Source organism: Dermacentor andersoni, chromosome 3 (assembly GCF_023375885.2).
Source record: "Dermacentor andersoni chromosome 3, qqDerAnde1_hic_scaffold, whole genome shotgun sequence".
Lineage (NCBI taxonomy): Eukaryota > Metazoa > Arthropoda > Arachnida > Ixodida > Ixodidae > Dermacentor > Dermacentor andersoni.
The window spans coordinates 50,247,424-50,270,478 of NC_092816.1; the positions used below are offsets into that span (position 1 = coordinate 50,247,424).

Sequence of the window (23,055 nt, forward strand, 5' to 3'; positions counted from 1 at the left end):
GACATCTTTCCTAGAGAATAAAAAATGCGCGTTAGAATCTGGTAAATACCGTAATTGGACAATGTGAGCTACCGTCGTTTCAAATTCTTCCTAGGGCATGGTTGTTTTTGACGAGAGAGATTTATTTTGACATGTGTTTAACATATTCGCTGTTCCCTAATGTTCACCCAGACACGCTTTAACTGAAGGGGTGAATGTCTAGGTCACCGTAGAGGTTAGGCGCATGCATGCTGACTGGTTAAGTTCAAATTATCTGACAAAGGCCACTTTTATGATCAAACAAGGTTTCACCCCATAGAAATGCATGAGTGCCATCTGGGTCATTCAGTCAGGATCGAATGGCTTAAAAGATGGAATCAACCATAGTCAGGTTAACAAAAGTTTACTGTGTGTATATTTTGACTGCAGGGAGCCTCTGAATGTGCAGCACTCTTGTTGTGCTGCTTGATTGTGAGTTATTTAATGACATTTCATGTTGAATTAGTGACCATGAATGATCAAAGGCTTCCTTTAATGATGTGAAGGAAATACCGTGGAAGGCTAGAAGATTAGGCAATGATTTGTGATTTTATAGCACAGGCATGATAACATGGCCACAAGATGGATGGATGGAATAACCTTACTGAAAGGTCCTGCGAGCTACGGGGCACAAGGCCCCATAGAGCAGGCTACTCCCACGTTGGGACCGTGAGTTTTAACTCTCTGGCCACATCGTGGGCTCGCTGGAGGGCCCAGAGCTGCTCCGCCAGATCCATGCTGCGTAATGCTTCTTGTAGCCTGCCGGAGTCTTGACTCTTGTTTTCGTGGGTCCGACCACACGGCCAGAGCAAGTAATGTACATCTAGTGTGCCAAGGCAATTTTCGCAATATGATATGTATAGCTCGGGCATGTAGTGATGTTTGTTCTGCGTGGGGTATAGTTTGTTTGAATCATTCTGAATGTGAGGGGCTTGAGGCTTGGTGAGCTTATTGTGAGGTGTGCTGTATATTCTGCTGTCTAGATAAAAGTGCTTTGTGATCTCTTATGTGGAGGGAGGATCCCGATTCTCGCTGGCATGGTCACGACCAGAATAGGTGGCGTCGTGGAGGGTTAGGTCTCGCGCGCTCACAGCATCTCATTGAGATTGGGAGGGGCGTCCTCGATCTGTCCGAGGTGTGCCGGGAACCAGCAGACGGTGTGATGCTGCAGCGGTGCGGATGTATGGACTATTTGTAGTGCTCGTCTTGCAACGGCTCCTTTATGAAAGGCTTTGATGGTCGAGCGGTGAATCGCTGTAGACATGGGTAGTGGTCGGGTCTGCGAGCACGAGTGCGATGGCGACCTGTTCTGCGATCTCGGACTTGTGGGCCTTGGCCACAAGAGAGACAAGGGCAACCAAGTGCTTGTGTTGTTCTTTCTTCATGTATTTGTCGATGTGTTGTGCATGGACAAATACATATCTTAAGATCAAGTCATCAAAGAATATGCCTGCTCGCCACGAAAGTGAGGCCCCATAAGCTGCCCCAACCCCTTTGTTACCGATAAATCCTGCTCTTTGCCTCACACATGGTGCCACCTATGGAAGTCTGTTCACGGCTCACAACCATTGTTGCTAGCTGCTATGGTGAGGATGTAAACCTCGAGCCATATTTGAGTGCATGAATGATTACTCAAGAACAAAGGGCACTTTGTATTTATACGTAAACTGTGCCAGCTACTTGCATAACTGAAGTCGCTCAAGTGTGCATGCCCAGCATCCTTTAATATGCGTTTCTGTTCTTACTGTTGCTGCTGTTTACAACTTAACTGCAAATCTGTGACATTCAACTCCGGCGCCTCCGGTTGTAATCATTGGTAAAGTTATCTCAGGTGTGTGTAACTTGCATATCGGTGCATGATCAAGGGAGCCTTGTCCTGTGCAAGTCCAAGTGCATGTTATATTTTTCCCAATTAAATAATTTAGGAAGCTGAATTAAGCAGCTTCTGAAACAATACATTGTTATTTCTTTTTTTTTTTTTTTTGCATTTGAAACAGTCTTTGAAATGCGAATGAGGTGTCCCTCGTGACAACCCACTCACTGATTATGACGGCAGTGTGCTCCAGCACACATTTGCTAATGGTATTGAGATAATCTGCTTCACATAAATTGTTCTTTTTTTTCTTTTTCATTTTCATTTCGTACGTTCCATAGTTTACTCCATAGTGCTGCAGGTTTATGACTAAAGGTGCTTCCTTCTTCCCTTTTTTCTATTTAGAGTGGGTGAGAGCGTACCAGAGCTACGAAAAAGGTAAGCAAAGTTATGTGTGTTCAGAGCATCGAGTGTGCAGTAGGAATAGTAAAATTCGTTTACCTCGCTCTCCAAGCAACATGTGTTAAGCCACACTGTAGATCTCCTATTCTAGGCCATTGCGATCTTATTGAAGGTCACTCTAATACCGCACTTGTGCAGCCTGCTTTGGTAAATGCCTTGTATCAGCCAGATCAACTGCTGTAACCTTGAGTCAGTAACAGTAGGTTAGCATCAAGGAAAAACGTCGAGCATCTAGGTGGGGAGTACAAGATAGCAGTACATTAGCTGCTGATCAAACTATTGCAGCACAGCAAAGTAAAATGCCCTTTCACTTATTGGTACTTCTTAAGGCTTCATGTTTCTTGTAATTTCTGGTCTGGTTCAACATTTTTATCCACAGGTAAGGCTGTCCCATTGAGACTCCCAGGAAAGCCTCATGGTGAATGTAGAGTATGTCCCTTTGTTGAAGGGAAACATCTAATTAGAATATAGTACCAACACATATTACAGCTCAGATTAGATGAGAAGGCATCCAGCAATGATCCTTTGGCGATTGATTCCTTCTTAATGCATCATATGTGGCACCCTGTTCCTTGATGTGATGACTGTTTGGGTTATGGGAGATTCAGTATTAAATTGGTGTTCCCTATAAGCGTGGACTGTACTGTACATTCTGTGATATGTGAATTCCAAGAGTTCAGCCGCCTAGAAATGGCATGTCAGTAAATTTTTTGCCCCAGCAAACGAAATGTCATTTTGCAGTCAAGATTGTCAGCTAGAAATATTATTGGTGCAAGTAGCTGTATACATGGCTGGATTGATAACTGCTTCTGAAGAGAATTTTTTCGTATGTATCCCTGTTCCTGTACTTCAATGAGCTTTTGAAATTCTTACTATGTTTTGTGTAATACTAGACATTAGGTTTAATGAATATAGCTTCACTACACTGTGCACATTTGTGTACTGTCATGTAGTAGGATGAAATGTCTTTGGCTGTGAGCTGAATCTGCTTTGTGTATGATGCTCGGTAGTTTTCCGAGACTGCTTTCATGGAGATCTCTTTGCCGGTACTTCTTTCTGTCGATCACACTCGTTATACCCTAACAGAGGGTATCTGCCCAGCTCCGTTTGATGTTAGGTGAGGCAGACTCAAAAGGAGAGCGTCTAACACCTGGTGGTACAATTCCCTGACAGTATATTTTTTGGGCCATAATTCAATCCTCCTACATGTCATGTTAAATATGACAGCTATAGTATCTATTAGAGCCATTTGCACAAGCACATTAAAATGGCCAAGGAACTAGCTTTAACGCAGTCTATTGTATCGCCAAAGTATGGCTAGCACTGAATACGTTGGCATCGTCTGACAGAACCAGAGAACTGCCATGGTAAAACAGTGGCCTTAGCAGTACAGAAATAGTCAGGGTGGCATGGATTAAGCACGAAAAGCATTTCCAGGATAATGATGGGGGGTATAGGGGTATAGCTTTACATGCAGAGGATGCCATGTTTACCAACTGTGTCATTTGGCCTGTTTGTCTCTTACAGAAGGCTCCTCGGACTCTAAGACAAGAGTCCTGTACTACTGTGATTCGTCGTCCTCTGGTGGCCAGCAGCAACAGAACAGCTAGCCTGCGCATACGCGCACTTACATGGAATGAAACGTCGAGAAGAGGCAGTGGACGAGCAGCGCAGTTCAACTCGTCACTGTATGTCCGCGGCTATGTGCGGCAGAAAACTGGACGTGTGGCATGTGCATGCTTGACCTGCTCTGGCTGTCTCTCTCTCTCTCTCCATCCCTTTCTCATGGCTCTTTTTTCCGATTGCCGGCACTAAAGTGCTTCTCCTTGTTTATCATCGCCTGGCTCTCTCGCCTCAGCAAAGTCTTCCGCCGCTGCAAGCAAGCAAGCAAGCCGCGTGAAAAAGTCTCCAAGCACAGGGCTTCACCGCCCCTTCTGCATTCTGCTGCAGCCACCTCGCTACCCCCATCTGATGCCTTTTTCATTCGTCCCTCCCTCGTTTTCAACAAGAGGCAAGACTGCTGGTGAAGTATGTAGCAGCTCGTCCATTATCACTGTCAGCCGCTGCTGCTCCGATTTACGCCCAAGCCAAGCCAAGTCAGTTTATGAAAACGCCACGAGAGCTCCCTTGGCTCGCCTCTCAAAGCCTGCTGTCTTTTTTTTTTTTTTGCAACGTTGCGACCGACAAACGTAACATGCCACAGACATGTTGGAAGCTCTCTGGTGTGGCCCCAGGGACTGTGTTTGTGTGTGTGTGCACCTCTCTCGTCTTGTGTGTTTTCTGTGATGCCGTGCAACTGCAACTGACGCAAGGGGCGTGATGCGACGTGCAGCAGAGTGGCTATGCATATAGACTTTAAACACTGGCATGTGTCGCGCCTTTCACCGAATGAAGGCAAGTGAAACTGCTTGTTGAAACAACCCCCTTCCCCCTCATAAGGGAGCGAGGGTGCGAGTGAGCAAAGTGTGTGAAGACTCGTCTTTGTTTCGGCTCCTTCGTCTTTCTCGTCTCGTCCCTTTGTCGACGACTGCTGTAGGGATTATGATACAAGTGCTTGCTCAGCATCGCGTGGACAAATGCTCACGAGCAGTGCCAGACAGGAAACGTTAGATGGTTGTTGTTGCTCTCTATTTCCTCCTCCGAATGACGTCCCATCTCCCGGTCCCTTCCTGACATCCCCCACCCCCGGCCCACTCTCAGATTGAAAGTGACTTGGTTTTCCTCCCTTTCAAAAGGTGTTGAGCGCATTTGCACATTTCTGGAACTGCAGCATCACACGGGTAGGCCCTCCCAAGGAGTGCGACTAACACAGTCGGGGACAGCGCTTGCGTGTGAACTTGTTGCCCCTGTGTACTGTGGTGGCAGACTGCTTATTGAAGGCCAAGCTGAGCACGGACAGTTGTGAACGCATAGTTGTGTCTTGCAAGAAATCTTAAGTTGGTGGGGCATGGAGACAAGGGGGCATTTGTTGGATGATGTAGGTGGTGCAGAGAAGTTCCTCTTTGGTTGTTACATAGGGAACTTAGGCACTGGACAATTTTTTTTTTTTAATTGGCGTTCTGGAAAGAAAAGGCTCTGAAACTGGCTGCATGTGTGCTAAAAGTGTGAGCGTCTGTGTGTGCGTGCATTGTTGTGTGTGTGCGTGTTACCTTATACTCATGCGGCACTTTGGTAGTGTTGTGATGTTTATTTTTTTTTTTTATCGAGATTGACTTTTCAGATGTGACTGCTACTGCCACAAGTGTCCGTGGGATTAAGGGTCAGGGGATAAAATGTCTTAATGAGGCACAGAAAAGATTAGAAAGTGGACATGTCTGTTATGGGGCTTCAAGATTGGCCATTGAAGTGTGTGTCTGTGAGCTTACTTTATTTTTTTTTTGAAGACCTTGAAGTATTGTACACAGTCAAAACGTGTTACCAGAAGAGCTGCTCTGTTGTTACACAGGGGTTCAGTAGAGATGTCCACGCCCTCTTGAATGCCGGACTTGAGTTTTATGCACAGGTCAAGCCTGATCCTTTTTTTTTTCATGTGCTTGACAACGTTGTGATGACTTTGCCACATTTTAATTTTTTTTTGTTTGCTCTTCTAGAGTCTGCCAACACCATTTTCGCTGCCAGAATGGTGTTGCACATTATTTATTATATAATTATTGTTACCAGAGTTAAAGGACAGCGGGGACACTGGTGAGGTACACAGTGCTTCTTGCTGCAATGACTTGCAGGTTTCCTAGGTGTTCACCTGTGATGGAACAAAAGAAAGTATATATTATAGGTCAGGGTAACAAATCCTTCCATTCATCCCCACCCCCTTGTCACCCTCCCACTTTGCCAAATTGATCAGCCTGATCAGCCCCCGTTTTTTAAAGCGTGATGAAAAGGGGGGGAAGGTCCAGTGGAACGCTTCCGTAGGCAACACATATCGGTGTAGATGTGGGAGGCACACGTGGTAGCTAACGACAAGCAACGTTGCCTCGCAGGTACGGCTCTGCTCTCTCTCCCCGAGAGTGCGCAGAAAGCGAAAGCCGTTGTTGAGGAAATGAAAAACAAAGTTCTGTGTTCCTTAGTTTATTCTTAGTTTATAAAAAATGCAACTCGAGTTTTGCCACAACTCCCCCACACCCCACCAAGCCCTCCTTCATTGCCAGGTTCAGAAGTGTCTCCCAGCACTTGTTTGTCGTGCAAGGCATTCTTGGAGCGTGGAAGATGCTTTGGGCTGTCTTGGCTGTGCCGTGCCCAATATGGAAGGAGAGGAGCATAATAGGCGTTTTTTGTTTGTTTTTCGATGTTGTTTGAGAGAGCGTTAAATGAATGTCTAAAGTATTCACTAGTCGACGATGAGGAGGCGATTTAAATAACGAGAAGCATCAGTTGAGACCCAGGCGATGAAGAGAGTTTACAAAGAGGACTATTGTATGTCCGCGAGTGTGCCCATGCGCGGGTGTCTTTCTCGACTGGGCCCGAACTTCGTCCCTGCTTTTCGAGTGTCTGTGAATGCGAAGAAAGAAAATATATATATATATAATGTGCGAGAAATCTTACTGGCTACCGCCTGAAGAACGCTCCAAGTTCTGGCGTTCCTTTCATCCCGTTCATTAGAGGTGATGTAAAAAAAAAATTGACATCGAGGCAAGTTTTTTTTCTTTTTTACATTTTGCCCGCTGCCTTTCCTAGCCAAAAGAGCCTGTTCGCTGAACATTCCACATCGGATTGGGCACTACTACAATGCGCAGTCTTGTGCGCTCACTGGAGTGTTCGTGTGCATTACCCCATAGCGAACGAAAAACAGTGTTCACGACGGCGCTGTGTACTTTGCCTCGCCGCCAGAGACAATTTTATCGCGACACAGTTTGTCTCCATTGGTTTGTGGCCAGTGGCCTGGCATACGTTAAAGACTTCATGCTTTTTTTTTTCGCGCAGCAACGACAGTCCCCTTACCCTGGCCTCCCCATTGCATTTGTGGAGGGGATGAACGGGCCCAAAAGAAAGTGCAATGAAATAAAAACAGTTGCTTGAAGAGTTTACACTTGTTGACTTGTTGTAAGAATAGCTGAAAAGGTTACCCATCCGTTGCAGTTGTTTGCTTCCTTTGTGGGTACGCATTGCCTGCCGCCACCTCCCCCCGCTTGGGAGATCGAATTTCGTGCTTCGGAAGTACGAGCCTTGATCTACGCGGCGTTTCATACGCAAGGTGGGAAGGCTAGACTTACGATACGATACCATTCTCGTATTCACAGGCGTTCACGTGTAATCATGTAAGCGCTCTTGAGTTGCCTGTGGCCGTAGCACGCGATGGAGTTCTGTCGCGTTCTCTCGTCGGCTGCAAGTCGGAACTCCACGCGAGCGACGACCTTTAGCGACGTCTTCCCGGTGTTACCGGTATGAGGGCAGTAAATGCGCACCGAAAGTGGCGTGAAGGCGTGATTTATTAAGTTCGTGGCGTCTTACTCTATAAAAAGCAGCGCAAAATATTCTTTGTACGTCTTGGAGTAGGTGCTTGCACCTATTCAAATTTGTTGGCCGATTCCGTGCGACAATCGGTAATACTTGCCTGACGTACACTCGGCCACAAAATATTGCGGGGCGCGCGAACGCGGGGCGAAACTGCCCACCGCGCCTTCTGGCGGCGCACCCTATGTTGTCGAGACCGACGCATGCGCGTCCGTGACTGCGATGAATGAACCTTATTTCCCTTTCAAGGGGTGTTTAGGGGTAGAGAGGGAAGTCTATACTCGAGTCCCAGCAGGCGTCCGTCTACCAGTCGTGGTAGACCTCCGCTACCTCCTCAGCCCACCTCGGGACTCGGTCCTGCAGGGTGGGATCGGAGCTGCGCAGGGCAGCCTCCCACAGCTCCTCAAAGCGTGCATGTTTCCACGCTTTCTCCTTGCGCGCCGGCGATGATTCGAGTGCGGTGCCCCTCTTGCGATTGGCGCTGTGGCGGCTCCGACGGGTGAAACTTCACACATACGAGGGTTGATCCAGAAGTAACCTTCCCATCAATCTTAGCAATAGACAACATTGATTATTCTCGTAGGAATTTACATCATTGGAAAGATGAAACTTCGCTCTCTTCTACGCATTTTTGTAGATGGTGCTCCAATTTCTGTATCCCAATGTCGTAGAACTCCGCCACCAATACGTTGAGGAAGCGTTTCAACTCTGACTTCAACGTCGCTCCGGAAGCGTTGGTCACTAAAATGTTTCCTTGGGGAACATCGCTAGGCGCGAGGTCTGGACTGTACGGTGGTTGGGGCGCGACAGTCCACCCAAAGTTTGTCGGAAATTCCTGGGTTTGACGGGAGACGCGAGTACGGGCGTTGTGAAGCAGCAGTATACCGGCTGCCAGTCATCCTCGCCGGCGGTTCTGGACCCGAGTTTTCTTAATGTTGCACTAGAACCGCCCGTGTTGATTGTTGTGCCACGTTCCACGAAATCGGTCAGCGGTATCCCATTACGATACCAAAAAGCACTGGCCATGACTTTGCCAGCAGAAGGAGTTTGAACTTCCTTGCGACTGGTGACTCTGGGTGACGCCACTGCTTGGATTTTCGTTTCGGAAGTGAAATGAAATGCCCACGTTTCCTCTCCCGTAACAATGAGTCCAAAAATCCTTCCTTCTTGACACTTTTGAAGAAACTGGCGAGCACAGTCAAGGCGTTTCTCCTTGTGGTCTCGCGTCAATAGCCGCGGTACCCATCGAGCACGATGCTTGTGATGCCCAATTTTTCAGTCAAAGCTCCTTCCACTGTACCGTAGGAACTCCCAGGAATCTGACTAGTCAGTATGTGCACGGACGGTGATCCTCCTGTTTCGAAGCACTTCGCTTTGGACCATCTCGATAACCGCCTCAGAGTCTGACAGTCTTGCGCTCTGTTCTTCATCGTGGACGTCCGACCGGCACTAAACTCCCTGCACCACTTTCGGACGTGCTGAACGGACAAACACTTATCGCCATACACCTTTATCAACTGACGATGAATATTCGCGGGTGGAGTCCCTTTGGCGTGCAACACCAAATTACTTAACGAATCTCGCACTTGGCGCGATCAACAGTGGGAACCTCCATATCGGGCGGCTGCTGAGCCAATACTAAGCGGCGCAGCGAAGCGCGGCCGTGGGAAATCGAGAGTGGCGGAACAGCCGCGCGCAGCAGTGTTGCCGGATTTTGCCTCGCACCTTCCCGTGGGGCTGGAGCTCTTCGGGAACCTAATTTCTGGATCAACCCTCCTATAACGGAAATAGAGTTCATTTTCATCTTGCCTGTCCCCTATCGATCGCCTTTTATGCTACGCACTTCTGCGAGAGAACGCCCGTTCGTAAAAAGAACGAAGCTTGGTCACGGAAAGGCGCAGTGCAGGAAAACAAAATTTACTTGCGTTCGCGACCGGGCCCTGTGCATATGTGCTCGTGACTCGACAAAGACGCGGCCGCAGCGGCGCGTGCCAGCTTACGCTTCAGCATAGCTTTGCCCGTCGAAGTCGCCACAGCGCCAATCATAAAGTGTGTAAACCCTGTGCAAGCGATCTTTCGCGCGACAGCGACAAGCGGTGCGATTGAGATGGCTGTCGCATTCGCTCGCAGCCTGCAAGTCGTACCCCATGCGAGCGACGATATTGAGCGACGTCTCCACGGTGTTGCCGGTATGAGGGCAACAAATACGCGTCGAAACTACTGTGACGAGTGCTTTATTAATTTAAGCTGATTTGTATTTTACTATAAAAATCAGCATAAAATGTTTGTCAAGGTCTTGCAGTAGGTTCTTGCACGTATAAAATTCAATCGTTTGCTCGTTCCATGCGACAATCGGTAGTGTTTGAGTGATGTACATCCAGTTCCGGCTTCACGCTATTGGCTAGTCGCCCCTAGCACTTCCGGGCGACGAATTCTAGATGTCCAGCATCGAGCGATCTGTTCAAGCGACGGCCCGTTTAGTCGCCAGGCTGCACTCTGATATGGCCGGTGCGCCACGAAGAAGCGCGGGAACATGCACGTTTGCAGTCACGTAGGGACGCGCATGCGTTCTAGCGTCGGTCTTGCAAGAAGGGTGCGCCGCCAGATGGCGCGGAGGGCCGGTTCGCCGTGCCCTCGTGTGTCCCTGCAGTATTACCATAGGTGTTCTGTGACATTACCGCGTTAGCGTTAAGATAAGCGTTAGCTCGGGTCAATGCCTCCTTTACTAGATTCCTGCCGCGTCGCTAGTTTGCCCATTGTTGCGGAGGTTCCTGTAGTAAGGGGTAGTCGCGGAAAGACGGCGCTCGCTGCCGACCCTACTCCCTGTTGAGGAGGAAGTAACGATTACCAGGTTCCCGCGCGCTCGGCCAATGGCTTGACGAGAGACCGCGAGTTCTGCCTCCGGGATAGCAACAGCTAGACGCCGCTAAAATCTCGGAGGCAGGAGAACGTGATTGAAGTTAGGAGTAGCCGCCGCAACTAGCGCTCGCAGCCGACCCGGGTGGAGAAGAGGAAAGGGGAGAGAGGCCGGAACCAACTTCTCAGCTCACGCTGCAGGCATCTAGTACAGGAGGCATTGCTCGGGTGCTCCTATCTAAATACATGTAAAAGAATTCGTATTTTTCGGCAACCACTGCACCAAATTTGACGAGGTTTGTTGCATTTAACAGAATAACTTAATATCTAGTGACCGTTTCGAATATATTATTTAGATTGCAAATTTTCATAAAAAAATTGACCAAGAAAACAAATTTTCAGAAAACGAAACTATGAAGTTTACAACTCCAACTCTGCAATAAAAAATATCACAATTACGTTAATTGCATATAGTACTATAAAGATTCATGTTACACATGAATCTGAAAAATATTTAGTATAAAAATATAGCTTTTGCAGAGCCCTTGTACATAACGTAACAAACTCAAGTAAGGTATATATTGACATGTAGAATTTGTCCACTTTGAACTATTTAATGGATACATTTTACAGAATCTCGATACCTGTTATTAAACTTCACGCTTCTGTATTTTTTTTTTTTTTTTAGAGTTTAAATATTCAGGCCCTGAACAGGAATTCCACTTCCAACGGTCGAATTTAACTTTCACTCTCAAATGCATCAAATTTCATTAAAATTGGTCCAGGGGTTATTAGAAAAACGTTTCTGCGTTTTACACGTATTTGAATAGGCCGCGTCGGAGTTAGGCCCGACCGAGGATTGAATCAAGCGAGTCCTCTGTCTCCATTGTTGTTCACGCTTTATGTTAAGGCATGGAAATTCGATTGGAAAGCAGCGAATTCGTTATTTTCAAGCGAAGCTTTATTTGCTCAAGTTTCGGGGGCGTTGTCGTGGCCGCGCAAAGAAAAAAAAATAAACGCCAGTTGTTCCCAGAGCAGAACAGCTGCGTGGAAGGATGGTTTGATGAGTTGACAGCTGCGCTGATGGTGGAGCGTGTCATTAGCAAGGATTTCAGCTGCATAGGCGCGCGCTCACGGCACGTGCGCAACCAATCGGAGCGGTTAAGGCATGTCCACGCTAGCGGCAAACATGCCGTAACGGTGAGCCGGTCTCCGGTGCCATAGAACGTCTGCCACGCGAGAGTTGCCCAAAGTAGACGGCATTTCGGCCGGAGCACCGCCCGCCGCACGAACGACGGGCCAATCGACCGCGAAGATGCGCGCCTCCGCCACCGGCGTCGCAAACATATTTTGCTTCTGCTCCAAGCAAAATAATTTCCGCCAGCTGAAGTGATGCGCAAATTGTAAATTTTATGAAACACAATATCTACTGCCAAATGTTAAACACGAACGAGAGCTCAGATACTTGTCGAGCTCGGCTGCAGTGCGCGGCTACCGAAGGCAGTCGACCGGCTCGGCTGGGCTTGCATCGCAGCCGGCGACGGTGCCGCTAATTTGAGCGCATTTTCTTCTTTATGTATTATTATTGCGATGAGTCACAACATCGGTAAGAAAATATTGCGGCTTGTAAGCGTTGGTGATTCATTCCGAAGCGCCGTCAGCTTTAGCTTTGAAGAAGAGCAGGCCTAGCGACGATATCGGCGCCGCCGAGCGATCAGCGGCGGTGAGGCTGCTGTCGGTGCCAGAGTCGGTCGCTGATTGGCCACTTCGCTGTACGGCGGCCGCACAATGGGTCCCTTCCCATCCTCTCTCTACGGCAGAGAAATCTTGCCGTTCGCTAGCAAAACCACCGTGGAACGGCGGTCCGCGAACGGCGAGTTGCCGTGCCGGTAACGTGGACGGGCCCTTACGCTACCGCCAGTGAGGAAGAGGGCAGGAAAAAGTATAGCGCGCGCTGCGACGGCTTCGTTTCCGTTCAGTATAGTTTCGGAAAGCGGATGGGACGGCCACACGTTGTGCGTCCCCCCGAGGAACAGGCAGCCTTCTACAAACGGCGGCGAGAACTCGCCCCTGAAAGGGCTCGCCGTTGGCGCGCCGATCTAGACGTTAGAGCCGCCCGAACCCAGACAATCCGACAGCAACGAGAAGATCGCGAGCTGAGGGAGGGGGAGGCCGAATCAATCCGGTACCGTTACCTGTGAGTTAACCGTGACGAAGGTCAGATGCACACTGGACAAGCTTCGCTTACCCCCACTTTCCGGTAGGGAAAGGGTTGGTCGTTTTCTTTTTCATCTACCTTGCATCTGTAAGGCGCAAAGGGTGCAACAGAAGGTCACTGGGCTGATGTGTGCGGACGGCATTGTGCGATGAATCTAGGCCTTCAGTTTAGCACAGAGAAACCGCGAAGCAAGATCTTTATGACGAGAGTAATTATGTAGCGTCAATTCAACAGGAAGTCGTATACATTGTCAAGCAATATAAGTACGCTGGTGTGTACACCCACGAAAACCTACTCAATGGCCGACCAAGATAAAATGAAATGCCAGAAAAACCACACTAGCTAGTACGTGAAATGTGCGATGGCCGTTGTATACGAAATACCGCTGAAATGTGGGAAGTCCTCCGTGGGACAAACGGGGAGATGTGTCGATGACCGGGACCGGGAGCATGAATTGTGAATAATTAACAAAGGTAATGTGCATTTACCTGCGCATGGCATGGTTTGCTTGGCAGGCAGATGCCAGGCTCTATTGAGATCAAGATGAAGATAATTGAGATTAGGATAATTGTGAGATTAAGATAATTGGCAGGAGTGGTGATACGTTAGCAAGAGAACTTTTGGAGGCATATCACGTAGAAGAGAGGCACGAGCTGCATTAGTGATACGTCTGTTTTTCTGTTTGACAACGAGATTCCAGCTCTTGAAACGTTACTGAAATCGCGCTAGGCACCACTGATGTACGCATGCGCATTTGTTGATTCTCCCTGTTATGTGTAACAATAAGATAAATTGAAGTTTAGCGCTCGACCTATCGTTTCTTATTTGCCCTCCTAAGTCTTTATTTTCCTGTTAGCGCAACAACCCATTCATTAGCTTTCTGTAATTATGTGCCCAGGTTTTTTAAAAGCAGGAATCTAAGAAAGGCTAGACTGGAACCAGACCTAACAGAAAGCTACGTCCGTTGGGTGATAGACAACAATTTTGTAAATACACTGATGCAGTTCTTGCACGACGAAGATTTGGAAGCTTTCATTTAACTTTATTTATCCTTTGCGGCAAATCCTCGCGTATAAGAATAATAAAAAAAAGACTCTCGTGGGGAGAGGTGGCTCGGGAAGAGAGAGTGGCTCAGGTGAGAGAGGTGGCTGAGGAATCGTCCATTGTTCACGCAATGGCTACCACACTGGCTGGCCACGATAACAGTTGGTGATTCTAAAACCGCCATCTTAAATTACGCAAAGGGGCACATTTCGCCGGAATCACAACGAATCCTGGCAAACTTCCGCGGTCAGCAGGTTGTCCATATCTGGGCGCCTGCGCACTCCTCTCTCCCCGGCAATGAGGTGACCGACACCGCGGCTCGAGGACTCGCAAGCCGAGCCACTGGGGCGCCGCGGCTGGGGCTGACAGGGGACCGGATGGTTGGCTACAGGGAGATAACTAACCATTACAGATTGGGGAGGGCGCGTTTTCCTCCCGCACTCCCATCACTTAATAATCAGCAGGCTGTGTGATGGCGCCTCCTTCAAACAAGTACGCATACAAATCCGGTGATTTATAATCATTACCCAGACCAATATTCGGCCAAATGTAAATTTTGTCAAGAAAGGGCGGACCTGGATCACATTATCTGGGCCTGTCCTCGGTCGCCGCGACAGGGCCAAAAAGTTAAGGATCGGAAGCAGTGGGAGACCATGTTGCTAAGCTCGGACCCCAAAGACCAACTTTTGGCCATCCAGCAGGCCGAGGATACCGCTAGAGCTCAAGGGCCAACCCCGCCAACCCTGCCAACCCCGCCATCTAGGCGGGGTTGGCCTCCCCCCTAATCTGCCGGCTATATAAATAAGTTATTTCTCTCTCTCGTGGGGAAATATGTGGAACGCTTTGACGGCTGCCAGGTTTGGCACTTCATATAACGAAAATTGAAGATGACCTCGACAGTCGTTAAAAAAAAAAAAGAAAATTGCGCTCAACGCTGCCTTGAGTATACTCAAATTTCTATGCAAGATTTTTCTTTTTTTCATCATTGCTCGTTATAAGCGAAAGCATACTACTACACGGTGTTGTGTCTCCGAACAGCAAAGGACATTCCTTAGGTGCTTCTCACGAGGCAGCCTCCCCTTCAGCAGCGCCCTCCCAGACTTCGACGCAGCCCTGGCGCCGACTGTTGACGGGTCAACTAAGAAGCTCCCCCGGTGACAACGAACACCGGATTCTGTAGACTCCGTAACAACTCTGGCTTCCCGTGTCTCCGCAAGCTGACCGTCACGGAGATCCGATGCACTGATTGATGCGAGGGGCCAACGTCGAGGACTTCCGTATGAACGGCGTCGATCACGTGGTTGCCTCGTATGCGGTGGCGATCGCGCAACATTGGAAGAAGACTCCGGCGGAACGGCTAGATGGCATGCGTGGGATTTTGCGAACGGTTCGACGATTATGATTGGCGAAGACACAGTCATCCGATTCCCTTGTCTAGTTACCTAGGAATGGGGACTGTTTTTAAAGGTGGACTCATTTGGTGCAGTCAGTAACGCCCTCGAATGCGCGCTAAGTACCTCGAGCTGCCAATCGCGCTGCAATTTTACCTGCATTTTCGGGCTTCTTTCACGCTCGGGCAAAAACACTAATTATAGCACGTGTTGATCAACAGAAAGCTGTATCGGGAGTTTTTCATGTCGCTCTACAATTTTCTCATTGACTTGACAAACAAAGGACGAAACTCAGCCTTCGAAGACGCGTACACTAGAAGAGAGAAAAGACAACTACACACGCTGGGAGTAACAACAGAGTTTGATGGAAACACTTTGGCCCAAAACAAAGAAAGGAAAATCAACTCGCGCATGCGTTATACAAAACCAGGCAGTCAAAAAAATATAAAAAAAGACATCGATCAATGAGACATTCTAAAGGCGACATTTTTCCAAAAACACTTCTCTGCAAGATAGCGATAAGGAGGGTTTGCTCACGCACCGATTGTGGCCGTGTTTATTGGATTTGATAAGCTTCAATGACTTCTCTCTCTCGCATTTCGTGCCTCCTCTACCAATAATTTGGGTGTCTTCATAAACAGGACGGCAAGGGCAACTTCCGCATATAGCGGGCAAGTTTGCCCCTCCACCTGACGTCACAGACGTCTCATGTTCTTTTAAGCGAACATTGACACAGCGTCCCGTCTCACTGACACTTTTCATCCAATTATAATATCTGAGAAGTTGATTAATTGGTTAAGACTATTTCATTAGGTGGTATGAAAAAAAATATTTAAGTATCTCCAAGCAACGGCAAGAAGCATTACCTTGGCTCTGTCCAGCTACGTGATATTCGCATATTTTTAAACTCTGGTTAAACTTAGCTGGGACACTGTATAAGAGGTCTGTGTGCATTAGGGATACCTAGGAGATGGAGCAAAAAAGCACGACAGACACTGCAGTGGACACAGATAGGCTGACGATGATGAGCCTTTATATCGTGATTTGTTTGATTACAGAGGTGGCGCTCACTGGCAACATACCACTGGTCGGTGAACATTCAATGCTTTAAATGCGATTCGTCTATTCGGCGAGAAACGCGTATAGTTACGCTGAACTCTCCCTGGTAGGGAAGGGGGGCTGTAGGGTGAACGTTAAAAAAAAAAAAAAAGGCGTGAGAACGCGAAAGAAAAGTAAAAGAAAATAATACAAACGCTTACACGTGGCATCACAATAGTGTTGCAGAAGCCGTGGAGCCGTACGCGTGTCTGTTCTTATAGCAATCTACGTTATCTACGTAGATCTAAGTTAGCCATCTAGTTAGAGCTAATAGGGCATATCGTGAATGAAAAAGCTCAATGTCCAAACACGGGGGAAAAAAAAAAGAAAGAACGGATACTGCAGCACGCGCGCTCTCGGAAGTAAACGCGCACGCTCACAAGCACAATGTCCGCGCCGTCGAATGAACTGCCCTCAGAAGAGCTCGCACTTGGTGTCCGGGTTGAGAAACGTTCCCGCCGAGCATCGGAAGGCCTCCGAGACCCGGGGAACGTTCCGCAGAATGTGCGAGCACGGGTCTGCCTCGACGCTGTCGTCGCCGACGTTACGCTGGTCGCCGCAGCGAACGAAGCACCAGGCGATGAAGAACATCTGCAACGCCGTGTACCGCTCCAGACCGCCGAGGAGAAACGCGCCGTCGCTGCCACCGTCGGCTCGGAAGGCGTCCGCTAGCGCCTCGAGCGAGGCCAGTTCTGCGAGCACGACACCTTCGGACTGGGCCGTGCCTTGCAGCGATCGGTTGACACAGACGTGTGCGTTCCTGAGATAGATAGATAGATAGATAGATAGATAGATAGATAGATAGATAGATAGATAGATAGATAGATAGATAGATAGATAGATAGATAGATAGATAGATAGATAGATAGCACAGAATTAAAATTAGCTATAATTAAAGAAAACCCCAAAATTATTCCTGTAATACTTTTGTATGCGTTGTAAAAGCATACGTTTGTTTCACTCAATGATGTTATAGTTAATTGTTAGGTATTTATCAGCTATATTAAGCATAGAGATACCATTACCTATTACTAGAGCCTTTTAGCAAGCGTTGCCGTGGCCGACCCAACCAATAGCGCTCGCAGGTTGTGGGCTATCTGCGCATGCGATGTTGGGGAGGAGCAGTGTAACGGTAACCCTGTGTGCTAAAATATTCTATTATACGGAGTGGCTATATTTAAGCTTACCGGAACATTTAAAAAAAGATCGCCTGTAACAGATAGCATAATTCTTGTCCCTGAGCTGGATTAATTATTCTAAGAGGCAGACCTTACTAGCACGAGAAATTGAAACACCCGTTCAACTAATTAAAATGATTCGCAAATTAAGTTATTAATTAATTCATGGGGCATACTGCAATTTACAAATCATAGCCGGTGAATTTGGAAGACGTATACACTTGAACCTCCAGGACGAATCTCCAACGCTCTCCATTGGACTTTTTTTTTTAGTAAGCGAGAGCTTGTTTGGAAAGCACCGCTGCGTCTACTCGTTAAGTGGAGTAACTATAACTCCACCCGGTGTAGAATACAATACTATGAGCTACACCGGCCATCTGGTTTGTATGTAACTCCATCCGGGTGTAGAATACAATACTATGAGCTACACCGGCCATCTGGTTTGTATGGGAGCAGATACACAATATGACAAAAGAAGAGAGTCGGCCTATAGTCGGTGCTGCTGCTTTTGCTGCGACGTAGTTGCTACGCCGAAACAGATGTTAGCGGTAAAAGGAGAGGGGACACGATAAAGCGCCAGAGTCAGACGATTTTGCAGTTAAACAGCGCTTAGGATAGGGCCCAGTGTACTCATAACTAAAGAAGAGACGTGGATTAGTTGGTGCTGTTGCTTTTGCTGCAACATAATTGCTAGCGCGAAATATATATATTTTTTTTTAACTGACAGAAAAGATGGTACATGACAGCGTTATGTCCTGTCCCCCTTTCTTCCTTCCCTTCAAATTTTCTTTCGCGCTAGGAACTATGTAACCGGCGGCAGCGCAGGAATTGCCCTGATGACGGCACAGAAGACCTGGTGAGGTCAATATACAGCTTGCAAGATACATCGGCCTGGTGTAGAACACCCTCGTAAGCCATTTACTTTCTTTCATGATCCTCAGTCGTTCTTCGAAAGCAGTTTTACTCTGAACGACCTTCCCTCGCTTCAAAAGTTGTCCAGTGGGCTGGACAAGTTGATTCCTGATACCACCCTTTCCATCCTTACCATGTACATCATAAGCAACTGCGGGCCAGAAGGTCACCCTAGTCTTAGTTCTTTGGGAATATCAACTTCCTCCCCGCTCTTCCTTCCTTTCCATTCATCGCAAATGGTATTTTCCAGGTAAACGTCCCTCAAAAGCTGTGTTGAATCGTTGCCTAGGCTTTCCAGTTCAACATTATCTCAAATAATATTGCGGTTCACGTCCTCATACCCTTTGGTAAACGAAAAAAAAAAAAACGCCACATATAACGGTCTCACTTCATCTCTGCATATTTCACAACACTGAGTAGGAGAAATAACTTATCATACAGACGCCTACCGATTCTGAATCCATTCTAGAGTTCTCCCAGTATCCTATGCTAAGACAACATTAGGGTTACTGTGGATGACTCCCAAAGGGATAGCTTTGTTAGCATATACAATAACTCCAGACAAGCTAGGCTACATGCGCCATCTGGTGTACACGAGAGGAGAGAACAGACGACGTCATGACGAAAATCCTGCTCACAACAATCAGCGTCGTGGAGGCTACTCGGACAACGGCGCGATGAAACCAGCGAAATAGCTAAATAATGCTAAGAAGAAAGCGAACACGCACGCATTTCGTTAGAGTTCAACTCACCGAAGGTACGCTGCCGTGTCTGAGTCGTTCCGGGCTTGCTGCTCGTAGTGGTGGAGCAGGACGATGGCGGAGGCGAGCGCCACCTGACTGCCGAGTCCGCCGTACTTGAGCGCCGGCGCGAGCTCCGCGTCGTATAGCGGGAAGGACAGCGCAAACGGCGACAGCACGAAGTCTACGTTGTGCCAGTCAACGCTGAAGAAGCCGTAGCCGAGGATGTCCTTGACGGCCAGCTTGCCCTTCACGGTAGCGCGCGAGCGCCATGCCTTGGCCAGCTTTCGCCAGTTTGGCACGTAGTGAGTGCGGTTCATGTCGGGAAAACCGGGTGCCGGTCTCTGGTAGTCGAAGTAGAGCTTGTGATCGAGGACGGCGAAGACCGGCTCCACCGAAGACCAGCGCGCGGTGAAGTCGACGTTCCGCGAGAACGGCGGCCTGTCGGCGATTCGGTTGGTGAAGCCGCGCCGCACCGCGTACACAAGCTCCTTGACGTCGTCGCGGACTCGGGAGAACGGCAGCGCCTCGGTGAAGCCGGCGAAAACCAGGTCACCCAAGCTGTTGTAGCTAATGACGAGGCACAGCTTCCGGAACTCGAGGCCCTTCTCCTTGAGGTCTTTGCCGTAGTTATTGCGCAGCAGCTCGCTGTTGGCGGACAGACCGGCGTACTGCACGGCGTACCACGAAAGGCATCGGTGCATCTTGCGCTCTCCGAGCCGCCTCCAGAGGTCGAAAAAGTACGTCACGAAGCGCACGTTGTTGGTAGAGAACGGGGTGCCCGCCGGTAGCGCGTGGCCGAACCTGCGGCCGAGCGCGTGACGCCAGTCGGCGGCACTCGTGTACATTGCCGCGTCACTTATCGTCGCCCATGGAGTCTTCTCCAGGAAGTGGCCGAGTGGAGCCGTCGCGACGTCGGCCTCCAGAACTTCCTCGAAGGCGATGTCGTCGCTCGTGGCCCGACCAGAGTAGTGCCTGTAGAGGGTGTCGAAGTACGACTTCCTGTTGTCTCCCGCGAACCGGTGCCTAGCCTCCTGAATGCTGTAGAACGAGTTCGCCACCTCTATGGCGACGACTGGGCGACCTGGGTCCTTCAGCGGGCGGACGTGCAGGAACGCGGGCCAGTTGAGCTCGAAGTCCAGGTAGAGCATGGTTTCGAGCACGTTCGGGTTGGCAGCACGGTCGGGCCACAGGATTCCCGCCTCGGCGAGGTACCGCTTGACGACCTCGATCTCGTCCTGCTGGCCGTTCTTGACGCGGTCGCAGGTGGCGAGCAGCGCGGCCGCCTGTTGTTTGGCGTTCTGGTGGCTGGTAGGGACCTCCATCGACTTGGCTGCGCGCATCAGCGTCTCCAGGGCGATCTTGTAGTAGAGCGCCCGCAACGACAGAGCGCTGCTGCGCTTCCAGCCGTCGCAGACGAAGCGGCCGAAGCTGTCGCACGGATTCACGGAGCTACAGTGAAGAATAATAACCCATTGTTCTATACTCTAATAGGGGATACGACGAATAATATAAGTAGGCCTTTCCACACTACTGAGTTTCACTCCGCAAGATGGCCGACCTCCTGCTTACGGCGCCGTTGAGCCGAGGATAGGCTTGCAAACAGCGAGGATGTAGAGAATGAAAATTATGCATGGTGGCAAGAATAGCAATCACCAGGGCGCGCGCTCCTGCTATATTTTCAATTCTAGGGTGTCGCCCACCATGTTGTGTGCGTCGAACGAGACATATGGGGAAGTGTACTCGCAAGATTTCGCGTGTCCTAATACACATACTTTTTTTTTAATGGGCGCCGCCACATGGATGCCGGGGTCGTCATGACGACCCCGTCATCCATCCGTCCATCCATCCATCCATCCATCCACCCGCGGTTTATAAACACTCTGTCCTCCCTCTATCCCAAGTTGAGGGAAACGGCCGACCAGTCATCGTAAACTAGTCGCCTCTCTGCGGGACGGCTTACACACACACTCACACGCACACTTCTTTTCGCGAGGTTCACGGTCCCCAACCGAGGTCAGACGGACTTCGTAGAACTCGGCGCTTGTGTCAGGAAACGTTCCTTTTATTCCCCGAGCTGACCACCGCAGCGGGGCCGGGTGCCCACTGTCTTGCGTCTTGGACAGCGCGTGGGAAGGGGTCTCGAACTACGTTCCCTCGGGGACTCCCTCGTTCACAGCAGACCAGATTGGCGGTGGCGGGTTCAGGCACAAAGCCCGCTTCGTCGCACTCATCTTGGCTCCAGCGACGGAGAGTTGAGGACGCCCGTATTGTTCTTCACACCCAGTCGACTTAGTGACGCCGTGGCTAGAGGTTTGCGGTGGCATTTCAGGAAAGTTGCCGCCGCTGTCGCAACTAGCTGGCAAAACTTGCACTTCAGCTGGCCTTTCTTAACAAGAGGAAATTACTTGTGCTTACTAATTGAATTAAAGAAATGATAAATTGATGGCGATGACAGCGGATGAAGAAACAACTTGCCCCTGGAGGGGAACAATCCCACGTCTTCACATTATGCGTTCGATGCTCCAACCAACTGAGCTACCGCGGCGCCGTCTCCCCATCCACTTGTCCAGCTCCGTGTCCAACCATCGAACTCCGTATTGTATGCCAGGTATACGTTCGACGGTAGTTTCTAGAGCTTGTTTTCGCACTCCGGCTGTCTATTTACTATGGCTTGGCGGCTTCTACTCGGGGAACGGTTCCCGCCAGACGCATTGAACTGATTTAAGTCGACATAGGCGGAGTTTCTGCTGGCGTGGAGGCGGACGGAGCACCCATTGCGATGCGAATGCGCGCGAGCGAATATACCACTTGTCGCCTTCCGAGGTTCGCGGGGGGGGGGGGGGGAGGGGGATATTTGGTTTCCTTTAAATGCATGGAAATTTATTACTGGAAGTATTGATGTCACGGAAGCCTCTGAAGCCAGTTGTGTATCTATATAAATTCGTTTCACGAATGTGACCTTAGTTCAACATTCTCGCAGTGGTTCTTGGTTCGAAGCTGAGACTTATAGGCAGCAACGAGTAGTTAACATACGCGACGATTCTAACCAGCATGGGCATACTATTCTGCTACGGAAAAAGGTCTGCCGTTTACTTCGACAAGCGCTCAAATTGTTATCTGTAGATACATTGCCCCGCTATCTCGTTTGTTGGAGGCTGCTTCCGTGCCCACGAACAAAATAGTTTTTGTTGGTAAATAACGACGTACTGTAGAGTGCGAATAATACTTGTGGAGTATTCTCTACAAGTATTAAGCTCAAACACAAAACTCTTTTCCAGCTGCCGTTCGAGGTGTGTCTAAGTGGCAGCGAGGTGGCGGTACTGTTCTTTTAGGTGAGCACAGACCGAGCCGACGAGAAATCCCGACCAGCTAGAAACTAATAGGTTCCCTTAAAAAAAATGAAAAAGAAACGTTTAGGCTTGTTATGGGGGAGTTTTGTATATCGAATTATCGAACTATTTTCGTTCGTAAACCTGGTCGTCATATCCGGGTTTCGACTTTATTTGGAGGCATAAAGGTTCAGCTTCTTCTGAAGAAGCGCGAAAAGCGTTACCTGTTGATGGAGGACTTGAGGAGCTTGGCAAACGCCGCGCAGGCGTTGGTCGAGCAGTAGTGAGCGGGCTTCGAGCCGGCCCACTGGAGGATTACGCCAAGTGCGGCCGAGGTGCCCAGAAACCCCAGGATCGCCACCAGCTGCCAAGGGAGGCACTGCCGCAGGAGTGATAACCCCTCCATCACGCTACGCCCGGTTGTAGCGGTCCGCACGGGAGGCGACACGAAGATCTCCATCTGAAAGTCCACGTACCGGCTCGCTAAGGTTATTTATATCACGAATTTCTCTCAAAGAGAGAGAGAGAGAGAAAAAAGAACGACA

The 23,055-nt window shown here is 49.1% G+C and overlaps 2 protein-coding genes across 3 annotated transcripts in view; one reads left to right on the plus strand and one right to left on the minus strand.

Annotated features, from left to right (window-relative positions):
• LOC126548406 (uncharacterized) overlaps positions 1-7,314 on the plus strand; it is a 51,329-nt gene extending 44,015 nt beyond the window's left edge. For both annotated transcript variants that reach the window (XM_050196548.2, XM_050196562.2), the window contains 2 exons: positions 2,237-2,269; positions 3,821-7,314. In XM_050196548.2, coding sequence (XP_050052505.1) covers positions 2,237-2,269; positions 3,821-3,903 — 116 coding nt within the window. In that variant the 3' untranslated portion in view covers positions 3,904-7,314. The remainder of the gene's footprint in view (positions 1-2,236; positions 2,270-3,820) is intronic.
• A 9,448-nt stretch (positions 7,315-16,762) lies between these two features.
• On the minus strand, positions 16,763-22,970 carry LOC126520672 (neprilysin-1-like). Its single transcript, XM_050169463.2, has 3 exons — positions 22,735-22,970; positions 19,191-20,630; positions 16,763-17,108 (listed from the first exon to the last, which is right to left on the minus strand). The coding sequence occupies exons 1-3, from the start codon at positions 22,968-22,970 to the stop codon at positions 16,763-16,765; spliced, it is 2,022 nt and encodes a 673-aa protein (XP_050025420.2).
• Between the last annotated feature and the right edge of the window lie 85 nt (positions 22,971-23,055).

Bases quoted from the DNA above. Each gene is read 5' to 3' on its own strand.
- LOC126520672 (XM_050169463.2), bottom strand. From the start codon at position 22,970: ATGGAGATCTTCGTGTCGCCTCCCGTGCGGACCGCTACAACCGGGCGT. The intron at 20,631-22,734 runs GTAACGCTTTTC...TCTTCACTGTAG, and splicing joins CTCAAGTCCTCCATCAACAG to CTCCGTGAATCCGTGCGACA. The intron at 17,109-19,190 runs GTGAGTTGAACT...TATCTATCTCAG, and splicing joins GACACGGCAGCGTACCTTCG to GAACGCACACGTCTGTGTCA.